The 21356-nt window shown below is 46.5% G+C and overlaps 1 protein-coding gene across 1 annotated transcript in view; it reads left to right on the plus strand.

Annotated features, from left to right (window-relative positions):
- Positions 1-21356, plus strand: part of prkcha (protein kinase C, eta, a) — a 44940-nt gene that overhangs the window by 16211 nt on the left and 7373 nt on the right. The window contains exons 3-11 of the mRNA XM_015350570.2: positions 1298-1451; positions 1786-1820; positions 3528-3610; positions 5073-5202; positions 5647-5780; positions 6383-6526; positions 6902-7075; positions 11245-11399; positions 20460-20598. Of these exons, the coding sequence (XP_015206056.1) occupies positions 1298-1451; positions 1786-1820; positions 3528-3610; positions 5073-5202; positions 5647-5780; positions 6383-6526; positions 6902-7075; positions 11245-11399; positions 20460-20598 (1148 nt within the window). The remainder of the gene's footprint in view (positions 1-1297; positions 1452-1785; positions 1821-3527; positions 3611-5072; positions 5203-5646; positions 5781-6382; positions 6527-6901; positions 7076-11244; positions 11400-20459; positions 20599-21356) is intronic.

Raw genomic sequence — 21356 nt, forward strand, 5'->3', positions numbered from 1 at the left:
CAGACACTGTGGTTACAGTTTTCGTTTGTGTTGCTAATGGCCTGTCATTAGAGAGCCCTTTGGACTGTGAATTCTCTGCTGCCCGTGCAAAGCAGCAGCTCTGAGTGACCAGCATCAGTGCCGCCCGTCCACCATCAGTCCAGTCAGCGGTGTGAGTACCAGGGCTTACTGAGGTGCCAGCTGGTTCAGTATACGTGAATGTGCAGCTGTAGGTATCTGAGGAGATGACTCCATTTCCTGCCCTCACCACCCACAATGTGCTTGTGTGCTTAACGCAGGACAGAATTACTTTTGATTCCTAGAAAGGTCGACATAATTACAAGCAATATTCCAGTAGATTATCTTGGACGAAAACAACCAAGAAAGGTTGTTGTTGTTGTTGTTGTTGTTGTTGTTTTTGCCCTGTGCTTGTTATTTTAAACAGCCACAATGATAATTTCCATGGTGATGAGTGTGTCACCACTCTACTGATTGTGCTATTAAAGGTTCGCCCCCTCAGTGTACAGTGCCAGACTGTTATATGGTATCCTTACGGTGTGTTTGTAGCTTGCAGCCCTTGGTGACCGTATACACAAAGGATTGTGCTTTTTTTACCCCCGGGTGCCTGCATTTGTCGAGATGTGTGTGAGATCTAGAGCTGTGAACTCCTGACTTTGACCCTTATTTACAGCAGTAAATGAGTTGGTGTACAGTTGCCACAGGCAATACTTCCACTTCCTCTAGATCTGTGTCTTACCATTGGTTCTAGCAGATCCGTTGGTACCAGACAACAAGGTGGGCGGAGCAGTGGCTCTGTGTCTCAGGATCTGCGCCTGTGGCTGGAAGGTTGCCGGGGTTATACCCCTACTCTTTTCGAGAGGCGCCCTGGAATTTTTAATGACCACACAGAGAGTCAGGACCTCAGTTTTATGTCTCAACTGAAGGACAGTGCCTTTTACAGTATAGTGTCCCCGTCACTATAACAGGGCATTAGGACCCACACTGACTGCAGGGTGAGCGCCCCCTGCTGGCCCCACTAACACCACTTCCAACAGCAACCTTAGTTTTTCCCAGGAGGTCTCCCATCCAGGTACTGACCAGGCTCACACCTGCTGAGCTCCAGTGGGCTGTGATGTGGAAAGATTCGTTTGTTTCTCTCCGTGTACCTGTGCAATCTCGAGTTAGGCCTTTCGTTGTCCCCTTCCTCTGGCCGAGCTGATCTCGGCCTCTCTGTGCCTCTCTGTGACTTGCTGGCAAGTTTCGGTCCACTGCCTCATTGTGGTGGTGATCCCTCTCGCTCTCCGCCTGGCCGTTTCAGAACACGCCACAGCCAACGGCCGGACCTACAAGCAATTCACGCGGAAGCGGCAGGGAGCCGTTCGGCGCAGGATCCACCAGGTGAACGGACACAAGTTCATGTCCACCTACCTGCGGCAGCCTACCTACTGCTCCCACTGCCGGGACTTCATATGGTGAGTCAGCCCACACCCCGCCGTCTCACTGCCACGTGCTCAGATGTGTGTGTGTGTGTGTGTGTGTACCAGGTTCCTACAGTCCTCACACAGAATAAGCGACCTTCAGCTGATGTGTGGGTGGTCTATATTCCAGCAGGCGCATCTTCTTTTCTTCTCCAAGTAAATCCCACCTGACATTCCTGGACAAGTTTAGTTTGCTGGAGAGGACAGTTCTCCAGCACCGTGCACGCTGCCTGGTGTAAGGACCTCACAGGGGTGCAGGGAGAGCAGAGAGGCTGGGGAGCTGCTGTCTGTGCTGAGGCTCTTCTGACTTTCTTCTTTCTGATTATAGGGGGGTGTTCGGGAAGCAGGGCTACCAGTGCCAAGGTATGTTCCACTTTCTGCCGTTCTGCATTTCCTGTATTCATACACTGTATATTTGCAGAAGGTAACCTTCATCCTCCTCGCCTTGCAGCAGATATCTAACTGGCCTGATGCAGGAGTCCACAGCTCTCAATAGGAGTGAGAAACTACTTTGCATGCTCAAACAAACCAACAAACAGACAGGGGGACTAGACTCGAGGTTTAGTGAAAGCACTAAATGCTGCTGTTTCTTGTGAACAGAATAAACCCACGACAAACTCTTAACCAGTTTGAAACTGCCTCTGGCTCAGGTTTAAAGGTGTCAGCAACAGACAGAGAAAGGTCATAAAGAGGAAAGAAGGTTTCTAAATGCCTTCTGGATGGGGGATGGGCTGGAACTGTTCGGGAGAATAGAGGACAGGCGTCGCAAAATAAACACGCTGGCTCTGCAGTTGTCTACTCTCAGTGAAACCACTTCATTGTCAGTCCACTTTGAAGGAAACGCATGCACTGTGAGAAAGCAGCTTACACCAGCCTCTGCTATTGTGCAGCTCTATCTCCCCCATATCACTGGGTGAAAAACCGCTGCCTAGGCTGAGCTACTGTAGAACACAGTTGCTCTCTGCAGGCCCACCACAGACTGGGGACTGCAGGCTGTACACCCTTCGTGACCGAGAGCTGTCAAGTCTGCATTTCCTTTTTCACTCCCTTCGCGGTACATTTAGCGGACTTCATTTTTGACACTCATGTAGACCTTCATCTTTTCTAGTATTTTGAGAGTTTGTTTTTTCAAGAGCAGCGAAGTCGGTTTGTTTTCTTAGTAAAAAAAAAAAGAGAGAAAAAGGAAAACCACTTGTGAAAGCTCACAAGTCACTCTGCACTTTGCGAAGGCTTGCTTGTAGAGCCCAGCAGGGAGAGTCATTAATCCATTCATTCAGTCAATCATTTACTACAATTATCTAGTGCTACTTGCAGTGTGTCTGTATACTTTTTCTTATTGAGCTGTAAAAATTGACTTCATACAACATTTAAATAGAGTTCTGGTGCTCAAATGGAAATTCAGCCCAATGCAATACGATATGTTGTACAGTGGTGGAGACTAGCTCCTAGAGATCTGGAGAGTCTTTAGGTTTGCAATCTGCTTCTGCTCTTAAAGACCAAACTGACCTAATCATTAGATTAAAAAAAGCAATTGAACACTTTACTTCACCGGTTGTTGATTTAAAGAGATATAGAAAACCTGCATTTCTGAGCTGTAGTAGTTCAAGTGTCTTACAGCACACCAATGCAAGATTTGATGATTTATTGTGTCTGTCCTATCCTGGCTCTCACTACAACTATGTCTGACTCCAACTGAGCTCTCAAGCTGCTTTATTTAACACTAAATAATTTGGCAATTAGACTTTTTTCCAAAGTTTCTGTCCCTGACGCTAATGGAGACTTCAAATGATCTTTGAAACTGCTTATTTAACTTGAATGTTGCTGTCATTTTTTGATGCTGTTATTTGGGAGCTCAAAACACACATTTAAGAAAATGATTATTGCACTTAGGGCTTTGGTTAAATAGCCAAGAAGTCCACTGGAAAGCTGGCCCTAATATATGTCAGTCAGGAGCATATTGCATACAGAGGAGCTCTAAAATGAAGGTCAGCAGAGAGTCTTTTCAGAAAGTGAAACAGTTTAAGGGCAGGCACGTGACTGGTTGTGTCCTGTCTCTCTCTCTCTTTTCAGTGTGTACCTGTGTTGTCCACAAGCGATGTCACCAGCTCATTGTCACAGCATGTCCCCGCATGAAGAAACCCGCCAATGAAGAGGTCAGGGAGAACGCACGCTGCTGCTTTCTTGTTAATACAACACAGTTCAGTGCAGAAGACGCCTGTACGGAAATAACCATTCTAGCTGTTCGTTACAAGAAAATCCTCCAAAACGTAGTTACAAACCGGCTTTAACTCGGGACCTTACCTTTCCTGTGTCAAACTGCGCTCACTCTGTAGTGCCTGAATTAGTTTGACTGTTTGATCAGGGCTTGTCTACAGGGGAAAAAACGAACAAATATGAACGTCAGCCTCCTTAGCATGGAGAGGCATTCTCATGAGCTGAGAGGCAAAGTGTTTCAGTTGTTTTTTTGTGGTTTCTGAAACGGGAGATTCAGTTGTTCTGTACCTTCTACACTCATGATGTTCTGTTGACAGTGCACGCGCCCCCAGACACATGCAGATTATGCAGATCAGACACATGCTCAAAAGCATTTCAGTCGTCTTGACATTCACAGTCAAGCAGAGCAGACGGCACCTGACGTGTTCTAACTCTTTCAGTCAGTTTAGATCAAAGAATTGTATTTCTTTTAGAAGTAGGGCTCAGAAAAATAACACCACATTGGTAAAAACAAGGGGCAGAAACTGTAACAAAGGCACTTGTGATCCTCTTAGCTCATGTGCAGTCACTCATAGGTTGGGTGATGCTGCCACCTAGCAGAGCTGTCAGTATTGCAGGCTGTTTCTGTCGGAGCGACCAACTTGACAATAAAAACAAAGGAGGAACCAGAAACTGTTTAATGGGGAATAGCTACAGAGCACGGTGCTTATTTTCTCCTGCCTGGTTATACAAGTGTGGCTGCAGTTGTGAGACTACCGCTGCACAGTTTTGTGGAAGTTTAGTTTCACATGCGCACACACACACCACTTAAAGAGGCAGAAAAGGTGGGGTTATTTTTTTTTCCCAACTAAATGAGATGGAGTCAGTAAGACCTCTTAGCTGTGATTACCCAGCATCAATTAATCCAGTTTAATAAAACATAGTTTTTTCTCATTTACATTTTTTCACACTGGCTTGTTTGTTGAAATTGTGTTTCTGCTGCCTAGCCAGCTAGCAGTCAGGGGTAGCGGTGGAATACTTTTGCCCTGGAAGCCTGTGGCTTCACAGGTTTACTAGGCCTCTAGAAGCATGCAAATGATGCTTAATCTGTGCAGTTTAGAAACTAATTAGTTTTGTTAGTAACTAGCAAGTAGGAGAAGACTTGGAAGACCCCAGAGAACCTGGTTAGCCCACTAGTAGATTAGTGTGTCAAAAGGTTTTGATGAATGCAGGTACAGTTTTTCACCAGTTTGTCTCGCAGGCCTCAGGCCTGGTTGCTGCAATGGGACTCTCGCCTCTGACCAGCTCCTTGGTCGCTCACTTGCTGCAGCGCGGTGCAGCAGTGATTCGGTCACCAAGCGTTATCATTATCAACATTATCATGATTATCATCAATCCTGTGTTTTCTGTGCGCACGGACAGGCCACTAACCAGGGCTTCAGCATCAACGTGCCTCACAAGTTCAACATGCACAACTTCAAGGTGCCGACCTTCTGCGACCACTGCGGCTCGCTGCTCTGGGGCCTTGTGAGACAGGGCTTGCACTGCAAGAGTAAGTCTTCCTCTCTCCCTTTGCACCACTGCACGCTGCTCAAGCTCCGAGTGCGCAGACTACTCATTGCTCTGCCAGGGGAAAGTTTAATACTGGATATAGTCACTGTGATATCGTTTGTTTTATCGATCCATATTTTTGTGGCCACAGTAATTTTTGTTTACTGTGCTTAACACCTTTCCTGTAGAGAACTCTAAGATGCTTTGGGGTGATGAGACACTGTATAGTTCGTCTGTGTGCATGTTGTGCCATGCACTTTGGCACACAGCGAAACTGATGGTATCTGAAGCCTAAATGAAGTTTTGTTGTCTTGCGTATGCTTGGTGGCAGATTATTCTGTCGGCTTGTCTTATCTGTGTTGGGGAAGAGACTGTAGGGACTGATGGTATCGCTGCCTGGAGGATGTTGCGTCCTCCTGACTGTGTCTCTGTGATTTGTCCGCAGTCTGCAAGATGAACGTGCACATCCGCTGCAAGCCCAACGTGGCGCCCAGCTGTGGGGTGAACAGCGTGGAGCTGGCCAACAAGCTGGCCGAGATGGGGCTGCAGGCGGGGGGCCTGTCCAAACGCAACTCCATGGTAGTGACGTTGTCTCTGCTGTCCACTGTACTGTCCCCCTCTCCCTCACACTGTGTCTCCTATCACTGGGCAATACCTCTTCACCGAGCGTTTTAAAGGCCATTCCAGGGCTCTTAATTTACTGCACTCTAGATGAAGCACGATTACCACAGGCCTGCAGGATTCTGGAGTGCTGTAACAGGGTGGAGGTGGGAGCAGAAAAATGGCTCCTGATGTTTTTTCTCATAGGCTCGATCAAACTCGTTTGACTTTCTGTTGTCCTGAAACACTGAAACATTTGTGTTGACCTCACGAATGCCCTGCACTCCATCAGCATATTTTTATAGTTTAGGTGAAACGGTAAAAAGCGCTGGGAAATTACCAACCTCAAAATAAAGCTGGTTTAGCCAACATCTCTAAATGCTTATTTTTGATTTAGTGCGGGGTCCCCGGTTTTGAGGAAATAACAGTGACTTTCTAACGACAGTCGGGGAAGGGTTCTTCTACTTTTTCACAGTGTGGTGTAGAAACATTCACAGGAGTCTGTTGGGAGTGTGAAAAAGCTTTGGATTCTGTCCTGTCCACGATAACGGAGACCCGGGGCTGGATCGCTGTTTTCCCAGACCTGCAACAACAACGTGGAGTCTCCGAATCGGAGGTCCAGCGAGAAGGAGACGCGGTCCGTCAGCTTCGACAGCGAGACCCGGAAACTGGGCATCGATGACTTCACCTTTCTGCAGGTGCTGGGCAAGGGCAGCTTCGGAAAGGTGCGTCACGGCAACATCCTGTACCTGGAACTGATCAGTCACCCAGCAGTCCAGCAGAGCTTAGTTCTAGAGTTCTAAAACCACATTGTCATTAAATAACACTCTGTCGGTGCCAGCTGTTTGATTGCCTTCCTTTTTTGTCAGTCTGACCTGATTCTCCTTCGCCCCTGACCAGATACTGAGCCATTTGCGACTGTACACTTTGTGGTGGTGGGAGGGTTTTTAAAATGCCGCTGGAGCAAAACAAGTGCTAACTCGGTGTTAAAGCTTCGGCAAACTACACTGTTTTGCCCGTCTGCCCCCTGCTGGTCTTGGCGCCGGAGCCACGAGGCTGTGTGCCGCCCCGCTGTGACGAGCGGCTGTCTCCCCTCGCAGGTGATGCTCTCCCGGCTGAACGGCACCGAGCGGGTGTTTGCAGTGAAGGTGCTGAAGAAGGACATCATCCTGCAGGACGACGATGTCGAGTGCACCATGACGGAGAAGAGGGTGCTGTCCCTGGCGGGCAGTCACCCCTACCTCACCCAGCTCTACTGCTGCTTCCAGACTGTGGTGAGGACGGCACGCCGCGCCGCACTCCCAGAACAGGCAGAGAGAGATGGAGAACTGAAAACAGACGTGCAGAGAAACATTGCTCCTCTGCCCCCTGTTCATAATGGGCATCAACACCAAAGCACATAATTATAGACCAATAAGTCTTACATCTCTTACATGGAAACAATAATTAGAATTAATCAAGAGGATCAACTGTGTGGCAACATGGATTTAGGAAACTCCAGTTTGAAAGAGCAATGGCAGGAATAGATACAGTACAAATGGAGCACATGATATGGTACAATAAAAGTTTCACAAGGGCTTTGACCATGTTCTGGGTAAAGGATGAATTATTCAGTTGCAGCTGGGAGGCATTCATGGTGTGTCTTTGGATTGAGAACTGATTAAATGACTGAAGACAGGCTGTATAGATAAGGAGTGAATGCTGCAGTTGGGGTGATGTAATTAGGAGAGTACCACAGGGAACTGTATTAGGACAACTGCTCCTCCTAATTCATATCAACAGTCTGGATTGTGGCGTAGTCAGTAAATGAATCAAGGTCACAGACTAGCAATAGAGCAGTGTTTTGATGTGCTTCTTCCTCATTATACAAGTGTGGCCGCTGTCGTGAGAGTGTAGTCACAGAGTGAAGTTAACGCTGAAATATAAGAAACTGACAAACACTACAGAACCAGAAAAGGAAATTCCAGAAGATTTAGAGCAGATCTGGGACCGGGGGAAAACAGAAACATGATTTTTATTGTAGACCAGTGCAGAGTGTTACATGCAGATAACAACAAAAGCTATGTGCTGCATGTAAGATGGGAAACACTGAGTCTGAACATGCAACCTGTAAAAATCCTGTCTTAATCAGAATGGTACAACTTATAGTTAAGAGTGTAGACATTAAATCAAGGGGTGTTATGTTAATATTGTGCAATGCAGTAGTAAGCCTATATTTAGAATACTGTGTATAATTTAGGTCACCATGTTACAAAAACAAAAATGATATTACTGTTGTAAAATCTGACTGGAGAGAGCAAACTTGTGCATTCCTGGGCTGAAACGAATGTTCTTCTCAGACAGGCTGCAGGAACTGAACCTTTTTAGTCTTGAGCAAAGAAGACCATGATTCCAGGCTGGATGAAATCTATCAGCTATTAGCAGCGCGGCCTCCTTTCCTCTCTGCCCTGTCCTTTTTCTTGTGCAGAGCAGAATTCAGGTGCTTGCAAAAACAGAGTGAGAGAGAGAGAGCGAGAGAGAATGGAGACGATCTATCAGAGCCACAGTAATGGACAGCATCGCCTGAGGAGGGAAGCTCCCTGTGGGTTTGACGGCAACGGATGAAATGACACTTGGTGTGGATGGCAGAGCAGCAGGAGAGAGGCAGGCTGGGGGCGGGGCAGCAGAACCCTCTCGTGTCACAATCTCTGACTGCCGGTGTGATCTATACAAAAAGTCAGCAAACGGACAGAAAGTGGATCCCTCTCTTTCACTGCCTGGGTCTCCCTTGCAATGAAGTGGCTCAGTGAAAAGGCTTGTACGGGAATGTAATATTTCCCAGGAGGCTCCACTAGGGGGCAGCAGCAAGCCTGTCCTACTTTTCCGCCACAGAATGGCTGTAGGGCAGAGAACGTGAGGAATGGGCACAGCCGCCACTGTTCCCTTCCGCAGGCTGTGCTGGGCCTGTGGAGGGTCAAACCTCAAACCTGCTTTCTCTGACCGCAGTCGCTCACCCTCTTGGTGGAGGACAGATGAGCTCAGACTGTGCAGTCCTGCACTGTGGCCCTGGTACCTGCATCTCTTCTCAATTTCCTCATGCAATCCTTGTTTTTTTTATAGAACAGTATGACTCGCTCTCTTCTTTTTAAAGCAAACGACACGCAAAAAGATCATTCCGGCCGGAAGGTTTTTTTGTCACGGGGACAAGACAGGTCATTAGAAATCTTCCAAAAGCCGTAAGACATCGCCATCATCGGCTTCTTCCACACGGTGACTTAGGGCAGTGGGACCCACTTACGGTAGTTACACAGCAGTGCGTCTCGACATTTTTCCCATCTCATTGCTCAGAGGGATCTCTGTACTTCTTAAATCATTTCAAGTCAAACAAATGAGCAGCCTTGGTTGTGGGGCGGAGAAAAGCTTGAGCCTGGAGTGGTGTTACTGCCGCAGCAGAGAAAGTTTTTGGTGCTGATCAGCGCTGATTACTGCGCGGTGTCCCGTGTACGTTCAGGCGTCAGCTCTGTAAACACTATTAAGTAATTTTCTCTCGCAGAGAGAACAGCCACAGGCTGCCTGCGTCTGCAATATCTCTGCAGCACGTTTCTGAGCCCACAACTGCCACACGTCTGCAGCGTGCCCGTCCAGTCTCAGCAGGAGTCTCCGTGAAGCAACGATGTAGCTCTGAGCCCTCAGTGATCCTGGTTCTGACTGAGTCTGACATCACAGCCCAGTCACAGGCTGAAATGACTTGCCCCCTCGTATGTCTGGAATTCCGTACCTAGCATAGAAATCCTCATCCTCATAAGCTCTGGAGAAGCAGCTTTTTTCCTAAGGATGGGGCACTTGCTTAATTTATATCTCCTAATAATCCCCATCTCTGAACTGGCTTCATCACTCTGTTCTCCTCCCCACTGAAAGCTGGTGTGTGGTGAGTGTACTGGTGCCCTGTGGCTGCCGTCACATCATCCAGGTGGGGCTACACACTGGTGGTGGTGGAGGGGAGTCCCAATGACCCGTAAAGCGCTTTGAGTGGAGTGTCCAGAAGAGCGCTATATAAGTGTAAGCAATTATTATTATTATTATTATTATTATTATTATTATTATTATTATTATTATTAATTTAGCTGAACAGCTTTGCCATCCATCAACATTGCATCACATTGTATTAAGGGCTGACCATAAATCTGTAGTCCCCTAGGATGAAATGATGGTGGGCTTCTGGCAGTGGTTTTCTTCGAGTCTCTGCCTCTGGCGGGCACGCGCAGTCACCTTGCACTTTCACCAGGACGATGTGTCTTCTCTCAGTGGGAGAGACATGCCTCCCTGCTGGCACCGATTGTCCCACAGTACTCACACCCTCACGTTAGACCCCATCAGGCTCAGTCACAGGGGCCTGCGCGCTCCTGTGGAATTCCCCGCGGGTTCAAGACCAGTGCGGAAAATGGGTTTGACCCAAAGATCTTTCAGGGTCATGCAGGCCGTTCATCCACAGTTACACAGGCATTGCTTTCTCTTTCTCCCTCCTTGAGGGAGATTCGCGCTTAAAGAGCCATTTCTTTTTGCGACGCGTCTTTCTCTTAGCGAGGCTCGTGCTCCTATGGTGGGAGTGAGGACACTGTGTTTAAGGAAATAACCACATCTGTGACCCGAGTGTTCGCTCCCCCAAGAGGACGAGAGGAGTTTCTCAGGCAGTGGACGGGAAGGAAGGGGTTGGTGTGTCTGGACACTGGTCTGTCCATGTCATGGGAAGAATCAGTGTGAACCAGGAGCCCTGCTGACCTCAGACAGAAAGCTTTCCTTGTAGAGGAAAAGGATGATAGTGAGCAATAGGAGGATTTCACATTTCAGACTGCGCAAAGCTTCAGAGACCTATACTTGACATTTTCAAGCAGATATTCACATTGCATGCTCATGTATCTAAGCTCTCTCTTTAAAGTTGCATAAAAAGGATATTCTTTCAGCTTTAATTAAGACACAGCATTCCTCATCTCTATATCTTTTTTGTGTTGATGAGAATTGAACGGTTTCCACCAGCAGGATGCCAAAGATCAGTTTCCCATTTCATAGCCACAAATTAAGAAAGGTGCAGTTCTCTTCTCAACACCACGACCAAGACCTAAGCTCACAGATCTGCGGCTTACGTTACACTTAGAAGGATGGGATTGCAGATCTCGGGGGTCGGGGTGTAGACACAGTTCCTGATTGCTTGAATATGTGTGTGAGTGCATGTAGGGACCTAAAAAGTAATGCATTTCAATTGCAAGGTTCTCATGTAAATGTAATACGTTTTTTAAATTAATAAGCTGGGGGAAATTGCTTTTCAGTAGTAATGTATTCCTTTACCAAGTGACTGTTTGCTGTTAGAGTAACCTCTTTCAATGATAACTTGTAGCTGTTGCACTCATTAGCAGTTGCTTGCCCTCACCTGGTGCTCATTGAAGCCTTCGCCGCGTCTGCCCTCTAGGACCGCCTCTTCTTTGTCATGGAGTTCGTGAATGGCGGGGACCTCATGTTTCACATCCAGAAGTCCCGGAAGTTCGACGAGGGCCGCGCGCGCTTCTACTCCGCAGAGATCACCTCGGCTCTCATGTTCCTGCACAAGAAGGGGATCATTTACAGGTGGGGTCTGTCGCGCCGCGTTACTGAGCCTGCCTTCTTCCTGCTCCTGCATGCACCTGGAGCTGCGATAAAGGAGGCAGGCACTGATCTGCCCTTATATGAGACCTTATATACGGAGTTCTGTTCTGTGTGGTTACATATCATATTACAGGTGCTTACAGTCAGCAAGGGTGGACCCTGCCTGACAGAATGGCATAATCACTCAGTCTTTCCTGTTTTACTTGCAAAAGTGAGCTTCCTGTGTGGTAAGCATTGATTTCGGAAACGCATCAGGTTCGGACTATTACTTTGTTCAAATCACGTACAGTTTAAACGTATAGAGCAAGCCACGTGTTAACAGTCAAGGGTTAGTTACATTTTTCTGACCAGTTCATGGGGTCTGATGGTAAATCTGTGCCTGATGAGTGGCTTGTCAGCTGCTTCTAAAGCTTCCCTGGGGTGATCCTGGAATACATTGGTGCAGGTTGTCTTTTGATAGCTGCGTTTAGTAATGCTGGCGGTTTTGAACCCAAGGTGCGGTGTCTTTCTCTTATTCCTCACAGTTCAGCGCTGGGAGATGAGACGTCAGTATGGCCATCTCTTTTTCGCTGAAGAGATCCTGCAAAGCCCAGTTGGAATTATGTCATGAAAGGCGTTTTTAGGACAGTGGACACTTGCTTTGGGTTATGCAAACATTGCAAGTGTTGTAGCCTGGCAGGAAGGACTAAAGGTCTTTAGGGGTTTGAGGGATTTAAAGCCCATATGACCCAAAGGTTTGATTTAGAGCCACTGAATCAAATTCCCTGCTCTGCTGACCTTCTAAGTAATCAGTTGGCATCCTCACAGCAAGAGAGATTGGATTAGATCTGAATAAAACCGCGCTGGTTTAAAATTAGAATCTTTGCCTCCATGTCAGCACCGAAAGCATTATGGTCCTGTGTGATGAGCAAAACTCATTGGCTTCCAGTGTTCAGTGCAAAGACACACCAGCAGCAGTACCCTGTGGGGAGTACTATAGGCTCCAACCAGCACCTGTGCTGTGGCAGTAGCTGATCGTACTGGGCTGTAGATCCCTGTGTCCATTGTGGGCCTGCATGCCATCACCCACCTCTTTATACAGTCCATTTGTGTGCTAAACCACAGTCGCAGCCCATTTTTAAATCTTTTTTTGAGATCTTACCAGGCATCCATAGCATCACAGGGTGGCATGGCCAGGTCCTTGATCTCTCCTGATACATCCCTGTTTCGGGTGTGTGCAAAGAAGCCTGTTCATTCTCACACCAGCTCCTCCCATTACTCCCCCCACGCCTCTGCTCTCCAGGCTCAGGGCTGCAACAGCTGCACTGTGATGATCTATACCTTGTGTGAACAGTTGGTCTTTAATCTAATATTATCTACAGCCAAGGGTCATCTCAGCAGGCCTGTTCTATAGATGCACGTGTGGCAATTTTCCACTGAAGAGTGCAGGTTTGTGCCTCTGGCCAGCAGGGGTCATCCCATCCTTTGTGCGGTGCACCGAATACAAGAGAACTACTTGAAACTCACATCTGACTTTTATTACATCAGATACTTATTTTGATCAGCGCTACAGAATTGCAGGGCAGACCTTTTCCTCCTAGACACCCTCTCCAAACGTTGTACAGAATGGCACACACTAACAGGCCATACCAAAAGTGTTGTGGGTCTTAGGAAAAAAAACAACAGTGCATCTCGCATCCTGTTTGCTGCCGAAGAATGGTCCATTTCTTGGGAAAAAAAAAACTGGCTTCTACTTTTTTTGGTAAAAAAATGTGTCTTGGTTTGCATTGCTCGATTGCAATGTTTTCTTAGTAATATTTCTCACTCCAGTGCGGTTTATGCTGTGTGTACAGAAGCAGTTTGCAGTCTCTGGCTCCCATAATCTCTGGGGGGTAGCTATGAGACAGAGCAGACAGGACAGCATGTACTGTAGTCTATAGTTGCAGAGAACTTCACTTTTAGCCCTTTTTACAGAAGCCTCTGTGAGAGGGTTTTTTTTGTCTATTCAGTATCATTGATGGACTGTTATCTTGGAAGTAGTTTCACAAAGAGACCATAGGGTTCTCAAAAGTCCATGGTCCGTGAAGGGTTTGGACTCTCTGGCTCGGTGCCAATGATGCCCAGTGCGTTCTGGATCCCCACGTCCAGGTGCAGCATCATCTGGGCCGCCCTGGAAAAATCACAGGTCTGGAACAGGAGTTCAGCAGGTGTCAGAGCAAGTGGATTTAAATGCCATTATGTCACAGTGTGACCTTCAAAAGCTATTGCAGCTTTAGAATAAATGTTTCCTTAATTCTCTTTTATTGCATTTGAAGGCAAGGCCCTGGAGCAAGAAATCCTACCATACATGAAACCGTAGTGACAGTCATGCAGCAGAAAATTCTAGTGTTGAACTATCACCCAGTAACCAATTTATTGAAGGCAAAAAGTTGACTTCTTGTCATGTGGTTGAACCACCAGGCTTTTTAAACCGAATTGCATTTCCTTTATTGCAGTTCAGGAGAACAGTACCGAGGACTCAGTGACAGATTTTATAATTAGCCTAACTATAGTGCAGAAGTCAATCTTGCTACTGCCAGCAAATAGTACAAAAATAATGGTGTTTGGCTGTTGGTTATTATTTCTTTGCTTTAATATGGTTTGTGTGAAATCAACAGCTGATAAGATTCATGAAAGCCTTTTTGGCATCCGGATCTTGGTGTGGATTTCCTGATCTAAGAGCTTATCTTAGAGCAGAACAAAAAAATTTAAATACTCCAGTGCCCCTGAAATGAAATCACTTTTATAGGTCACAGGCAAATTTGTCAAATAGTTGATAACATTCACTTGTTTGGATGTTGACCCTTAGGTCCCAGGCAAGCTAAAATGTTCAAGTATGTTAGCTGGAGTGTACAGTACGTTTTCTCCTGCTTTTTTCTCACTGCCTTAGCAAAGTGTTTCCTCTGACCTGGAAGAACCCCTGTTATGTGGCTGTGGTGAAGCAGGACTGGCACAGACTGATGCCTAGATGAACACAAATTTCCACTCGGTGATTTTCAAGGGTGGTTTGAATCTGTGGAACAGAGAAGGAAAGAATATGACAAATACAGCGTTGCTTGATTTTTTTTCTGACTGTCCGCAGTTCTTGTGATTCACCCACCAAAAGAAACTACATAAAGATATTTAACAGATTGTGCTGACTTGGCTGTTGGAGAATGTTCAATGTCGGGTATAAGCAGCTGTAACAGCAGTGGTTAAAATTCAAAGACGATTCTTAGTGTGCTAGTAATAAAGGCTAGCAAAGGTTTGTTGTTTCTGACTTTGGGAAAGTTTCTACATTTATGGTTCGTTATTGTAGATATGAAAAGATCTTAAATAACCAAAATCAAGAACTAGACCTGTCAGGCAAGCCACTAACAGATAGCAGTGGTTTAGTTTGTACACATGTGTGCTTGTAAAGATTGTTGGTCTAGTCTGTAGAGATTCTTAACATTGGCTTCAAGCTGCTGCAACAGCAGTGGTAAAACCCACTGCCAGCAGGGAGAACCCGAGACAGAGTTGCACTTTCGAATCACTGTGAGAAATCCGCTGGGATTAGACACGGATTCTTCCCCAAAGTAACACATCTAATCCCAGAATTCCCACACCTTCCAGAATCAGAACATCTCCCAATTTTACTGGGAGAGGGGGGAAGGAATTCAGGTGAGCTGGCAGCACAGTATGTGATGTCCTGTCACAGCCTGAGGAACAGTGAACTTTTCTTTCAATACATTTCTATGTGTTATATGTTGTATGTAAAAATGTCCTCAATGTATTTGTATTATAAATGTCTGAAGATGTGGTATCGCTTGTATATGCTTTGGCAACACTAGACTTTACCAGTCTATTGGCACTTTACCATGCCAATAAAGCTGTTGGAATTTGAATTTGAAATCCTGTTTCCCTCTGAGTGAGGCTCATAACACAGCAAACCACTCTCATGTACACTGTGACAAAGAAGCACTCAGTATGTCTCCTACAGCCACTGTTCCCTTCCCACCCTCTGAGCGCAGTGATATATTTAGAACACCAACACACCCTTATTATAAGACAGCAAGAGAATGGGGATTACACTTGGTGGTGAGATGGCTTGCTCATAAACAAGACTGAGTTCCAAACAACACTAATAGCGATGCCACCTCCTCACACAGTATAGTACTAGAACCTGCCCGTTCTTGTGCTTTAAGCTTTTGGAAACTATAAAAAGCTGTATTCCTTGTGAACTTCTAATAATACAGAGAACTGTGGGAAGCAGACTTATAGACTTGAAGCTTTTGTATCTCATATTAAGTGTACTTAGTTAATCACAGGCTTTGCTTCTGTGCACTTAATTATCCCTGTTCCCAGAATAATGCAGTTACTGTGCTTCTTGCTCACTCTTTTCAAGTGTTCAATGTTCAGGTGTGTCTCACCTGCACCTCATCTTCAGTGGCATTGCAGGTCACAGTGTGTGTATTCAAGCGAGGCTCAGAGTGGAGGAGCTCTGCGGTGCGTGGTGGTGTTCCGTGTTCTGCTTTTCTAGCATTGTTAACACAGCACAGCCCATACAGCCTGAGACAGTAAAGCATCATTTCTGTATCCAGGTGATGTTGCGGTTTAATAGATATCACATGTTTGTGAGTGTTGACGCACAGAAAATGCTATTTAAGATGCTGTTATTTTTTTTATCGTCTACAGGAAGCACATGTGGTGCATGAGAGCCCTGTGCTTTCCACAGGAAGCTCTGATATTAAAGTCTTTGTCCCGGATGCTCTTGTGCAACAGCAGGTCCCTCTGCGTGGCACTGAGGCAGCTGTGTCTTCCCAGTGTCCTACAGGTGATGTCAAGCCAGCCATCTCTGTGATGCCAACTCTGTCACACTGTGTTCAGATTCCACTCCTTGTGGCCTTTTAGTGTACAACCTAGAACCATCACAAGCAGGTGACTGAGGGCACATGAGTCCACACACTCCACTGCGTGTAAGCAGGTAATCAGGTTATTCATCAGGACACAATGTCAGCATTGTATTGTCTGCTCATATGTGGGAGGTGGCCTATATTGTGCAATCTTAATCTGCACTGTTGACACAAATCCAGGGTCTTACAATACTGCAATGTCTAAGTCTCCTCTGTAAGTGGCTGTATTAATCACGGGGTTGTGACAGTACAAAGCCAAGTAAGTGCAGTGGGTAAACAACCCCACCTTGGCTGGCTGTCCATCTAGGGAGGCAATGTGGATTGTTATCACTGTGACCCTGAATCAGCACTTACAGTAGAAGGCCAGACTTCCTTCACAGTACTAGTCCTTTACTAGTCCTCATTAGTCCTTGCAAGTCCTTTATTAGACATTAGTCCTTTTGTCTGGTATTGTGCCACCTGATGTCAATGCACTTTGTCTATCACTGCTTCGACCTTTCTGGAACAATTGAATCGAATGCAGCACATGGTCTCAGACACAAAGCATCTGCTGGGCAGAGGAAGGTGTTCCATTGCCCTGGCATGTGCCCTAGACACACTAAATCTGTAGTCTGCTTGTTTTTTCGTGTTGGCAGAGGGAACAAGGAAGGTTGCTCTCCTAGCTGTGTATGATGAGAGGATACAGTTTTCTGGCATGTGGGCAGACAGTCACAGGGCAGTATTCAAGGACAGCTCCTCCGCTGACATGAAACGTGACACAGACCAGGCTGTCTGGGCTCAGCGGGGCTGACATAAACCCTTTCCGTGCGTCTCCACAGAGCATGTCCTGCCCAGCAGTGAGACATGCAGGACAGTTCTTCTGTAGGAACGTATTAACATTTCACTGCAGACGGCTGCAGAAGATGCAAAGGTTTATCACCTGCATCTAGTCTAAACAGGCCTGTAGGAGGATTCTTGAAACAAATAATAAAGGATATGACTCATATTTATTGGTTTGCGTTACATTTCTACCATTTCTGAAAAAGCTTAAATATCCAAGACCTGAAGAGCAAGACTGCAATCCTTGCACTCATAAAATCAAACACTGAAGCATACTTAAAAGTCAGTAAAGGGCACTTTTGTGATAACAATCACATGGTTACTAGCGTCAATGCCTCTGTAATGATGAGTCTGCCAGAAGCACTAAGAAGTAATGTTTGGAATTTGTGGTCCACAACCAGTTCGGAGGCTTGGCAGCTGTGCTCCTAACCACTGCTCTGTGTGCTGCAGACAGTGCCTGCAGTCCGGCCTGTGTGCACCATCATGTTTGTTGTTGATATCAGAGGCCAGTCAGCGTCTCACCTCGGCCTGTAGTCATCAGTGCAGGGGCAGCGCTGGTCTCCTAGCAGTGGAGGAGCTGAGGTGGGATCAATAGGGGGTGCTGGGGGGGGTTGTGGGGGAGAGGGGAGCCACGCAATCGTAATCATAAAACATATCAGCACATGAAACATACAAAAGCGAGGGTGGGCCTTGTTTTCCCCAAGTCTTTGAGAAGCAGCACTACCTCTGTGGAGTGGGAGCCAGTGGCTGCCATGTTTCTGCTCAGGGCCTGTACGATCTCACTTGGTAAAAAGAAACTGCTGCCTCTCGGGATGCAAATGGCCCTGTTTCACCATCTGTAATTCCGGTAAATTGCTGCCGGCTCATGGTCTGCGGGAACTAAATCCCGTTTCCCAGGGAGGTGTTGTTATAGACAAGGCCCCAGGAGCCAGGGCTGTAATTGCCCAGTCTGTCTGAGCAGAATCTCAGCTGTCGAAAACACTGGCTGGTAGGGAGAGCAGAGCCGTTATTTAGTGGGAGCTGTTTCTCACGTATCCACTGTCTCCTGTTTCCTGTTTTACTTTTTTTGTTTTTGCGGGCTGGAACAAAATTAGATATTTCAAATCCTTTTTAGTGCTTCCCCACCATCACCACACAGTGTCATTACTTAGTGTCGCAAGTAAAACCGAACATGGGAGGGCTCTGTCCAGATGACTAGTTCGGCAAACTCCCAGGACTGCTTTCCGTCTGTGTTCATGGGGCCAGGGTGCCCTTAGCCCTCAGACTGACCATCTCAAGCCAGTGAGGTACAAGGCATCAGGGAGGAGCGGCTATTTTAGGTCATCGAGAGACATTTTTGTTCTTTGATGCTTACATAGTTTTGGTAGAAAGAAAAAGAAAACATATATGAAAGGCTGGTGAGGTCACCTCATTCACCTGCTTGTATGTCTTCTCTGCTAGGACAGCAGTGTTCAGGGTTCTGGACTTGTACCTGGAAGGTTTGTGGGTTCAAATCCCTGGTGAGACACAGCTGTTGTAGCCTTGAGCAACTCAGACTGCTCCAGCAAAATCCCCCGTTTTATAAATAGGTGCAAAAGTAAGTCACTTAAGATGATACAGTCAGGCAAATTATATAAATGTAAGTCTCGCAAAATGATCTTTGATTGAATGCATAGTTTTGGTTTTAATTAGTGAGAAACATGTGCCCTTCATGGTAAACATTGCTGCCTCCATGGGCAAAACCACAGAGTTGCAAAATCAGCAAATTGCACCTTTGCACAGGTGTGAGCTGGCCAGCGAGGGCTGGGGTTTCCTGTAGGAGCCTGGCACCCTTACCCAGTCCGGGACGGAGCCTCAGGGCTGCTCCTGGACTGAACACACAGTCTGCCTTGTAACTGGAGGGCCTGCGGGGATCTGCCAAGTTTGCGTTGGCAGCTGCCGAGCGGCTTTACTGGAATCTCCAAACGTTTTAAAACGCAGCGAGAAGCAGCAGCACAGCCCACACTCACTCCACATTTGCACACTCCTTCCTAGTAGGCTGGATAAATGGCACATCAGCACTCTGGGGAGACATAGCCAGGGCTACAGCCTTATGCGTTCTTTCTCCAATTAAGCCACTGACTCTGTTGCTGGATTAGATACTCTGCTGGTTCCATCAAAGCCTGCGATGAAGTGACAGTAAAAGTGCCGCCACAGTACAGTTAACTTGGCTTTGGTTCAAGGTGTTCACCACATGAAGTTTAGAAAAAATAAAATCCCTGTCAGATAATTAGACTAGTTAAATTACTTCAACCTGCTTTCCTACAAATCAGTGCCAACACCCACCCAAGACAAGTGATTTCCAATGACACCCCTGCAAGCACATAGACCAGCAACTGTGCTAAAAATGTAGAATTTACATTCTGTCATAGAACGCACAGCAGAAGGCCTCCAGCCATCTGTCCTTGTATGTATAATTTCATACCCTTCCAGGTTGAAAGTTAGGTTTTGAACCTAAAGTTTGTGAGTTAAGAGCAGTGGTTGCTCAACATGTTGAATCATGGGTATGAATATTAATGAATTCTTCATCCAATCACAACGTTGCCAGAGATTCTTACCACTTCTAAATCTGCCTTTTTGGCCATATAACATCTAAGTTTGTCTGGCATCTGCTGTATATCATATTGTATGTGAGCTTCATTCAATAGAAGAACGTCTCTCACTGAGGTGTGATGCTGTGGTTTGCTGTTTATTAATCTACACAGCCTATTTCTGTCCCAAGGGAACGAGTGACACAGCATTACTAATGACCAGCCTACTATGGCCAAAGTTTTGTTTGCTCGTCAACTAACATTTTTGCAGGAATCTACAAAATAATCTGTTTCAAATTATCCTGTAAACTGTATCGGTAAGTCAAAAGCAAATTTGTTTTCTGTCTGTTGGTTAAATATTGAGTTTTCTGGAACAGTCTGGCAGAATATCAGAAAGTTGTCCCTGCGCTGTTATCTCATCTGTTCAGTATGCAGCCTGACTTCACAAAATGTAACAATGTCGTCTGCTATGACCTTCAAAAACTGATTTAAGTTCCTACTGTGCAGGCCCTTAATGGAGTGAAAAAAACAGCTAGAACACAGAAATGGTGAGGTACGTTCAACCCAGCCTGATCATGTTGTTACCACCAGTTTATTGATCTGAGGCCACTATCGAAATGTTTTGAGAAGGGTGTCCTGAAGTCGTTTCCACCTCCTGGCTATGTCATTTGGTGCGAAGCCCAGCCGTTTGTGTAGGGAAGCACCTTCTCGTTCTCGTGTCGACTCCCGCCGGCTGGCTGGGTGCGATGGTGCTCTGACTGGAGGGCGCTGCTGTGTTTCAGGGATCTGAAGCTGGACAACGTGCTCCTGGATAAGGATGGCCACTGCAAGCTGGCTGACTTCGGCATGTGCAAGGAGGGCATCTTCGAGGGAGTGGCCACAGGGACGTTCTGTGGGACGCCTGACTACATCGCCCCCGAGGTACAGGGCCCGGGTCTTTACATTTCCACCCTGCCAGCGTAGGATGTCTCGGATGTCTCCCCGAAACATGCTGAGAGAGAGCATGTTTCTTTGCTCCGAAACGAAACTGTTGGCAGGGATCGTTGTGTGTATAAACCATTCCTGCGAAGCAGGGGTTTACTGGGGATAACAAGTCAACATGTTGTTTATGTCCTAAGTAAGTATCTTACTGCTGCTTAACCAATAACATTTTCTTCAACCCCCAAGGACTGACTTCCCATAACTGCCATTAAAAAAACTGATTTCCAAATTTTCAAGATAGCAGTCATACTCTGTAACTCCAGACCCTTCCCTTCGGATACTCTTTCCACATTTTGCACACAAAGGCGTTACTCAGCTCCCCTGTGTGCTTCCTGCTTCCTGCCTGAAATTGTTCCATTCTTTTAGAAGATCAATTACTGACAGCCTCAATGCACTGCCAGATTTCCTTTTGCACAGCTCAGAAGTTCAACATCACAGCTTGTGTATGGGTTCCCCTGTTTGCTGTCATGTCCTTTGTCACTTGTATAGTTCTCCACGGTCAGAATCTGGGATATGAATAGCCTGTAATGCCTGTGTCAGGAGGTGCATTGGTAAAGGCAGGAGTGGCATGATTCTGACTCACGACTGGTGCTTCACTTCTGCCCCTCAGGAATGATTCCCCCTCTGTTGTCCTGCAGGGTGGGAATGGAACAGAAATGTTGGAACACCACAGCTTGACTTCGCATGTTAATAATGCC

This window comes from Lepisosteus oculatus, chromosome 8 (genome assembly GCF_040954835.1).
Source record: "Lepisosteus oculatus isolate fLepOcu1 chromosome 8, fLepOcu1.hap2, whole genome shotgun sequence".
NCBI lineage: Eukaryota > Metazoa > Chordata > Actinopteri > Semionotiformes > Lepisosteidae > Lepisosteus > Lepisosteus oculatus.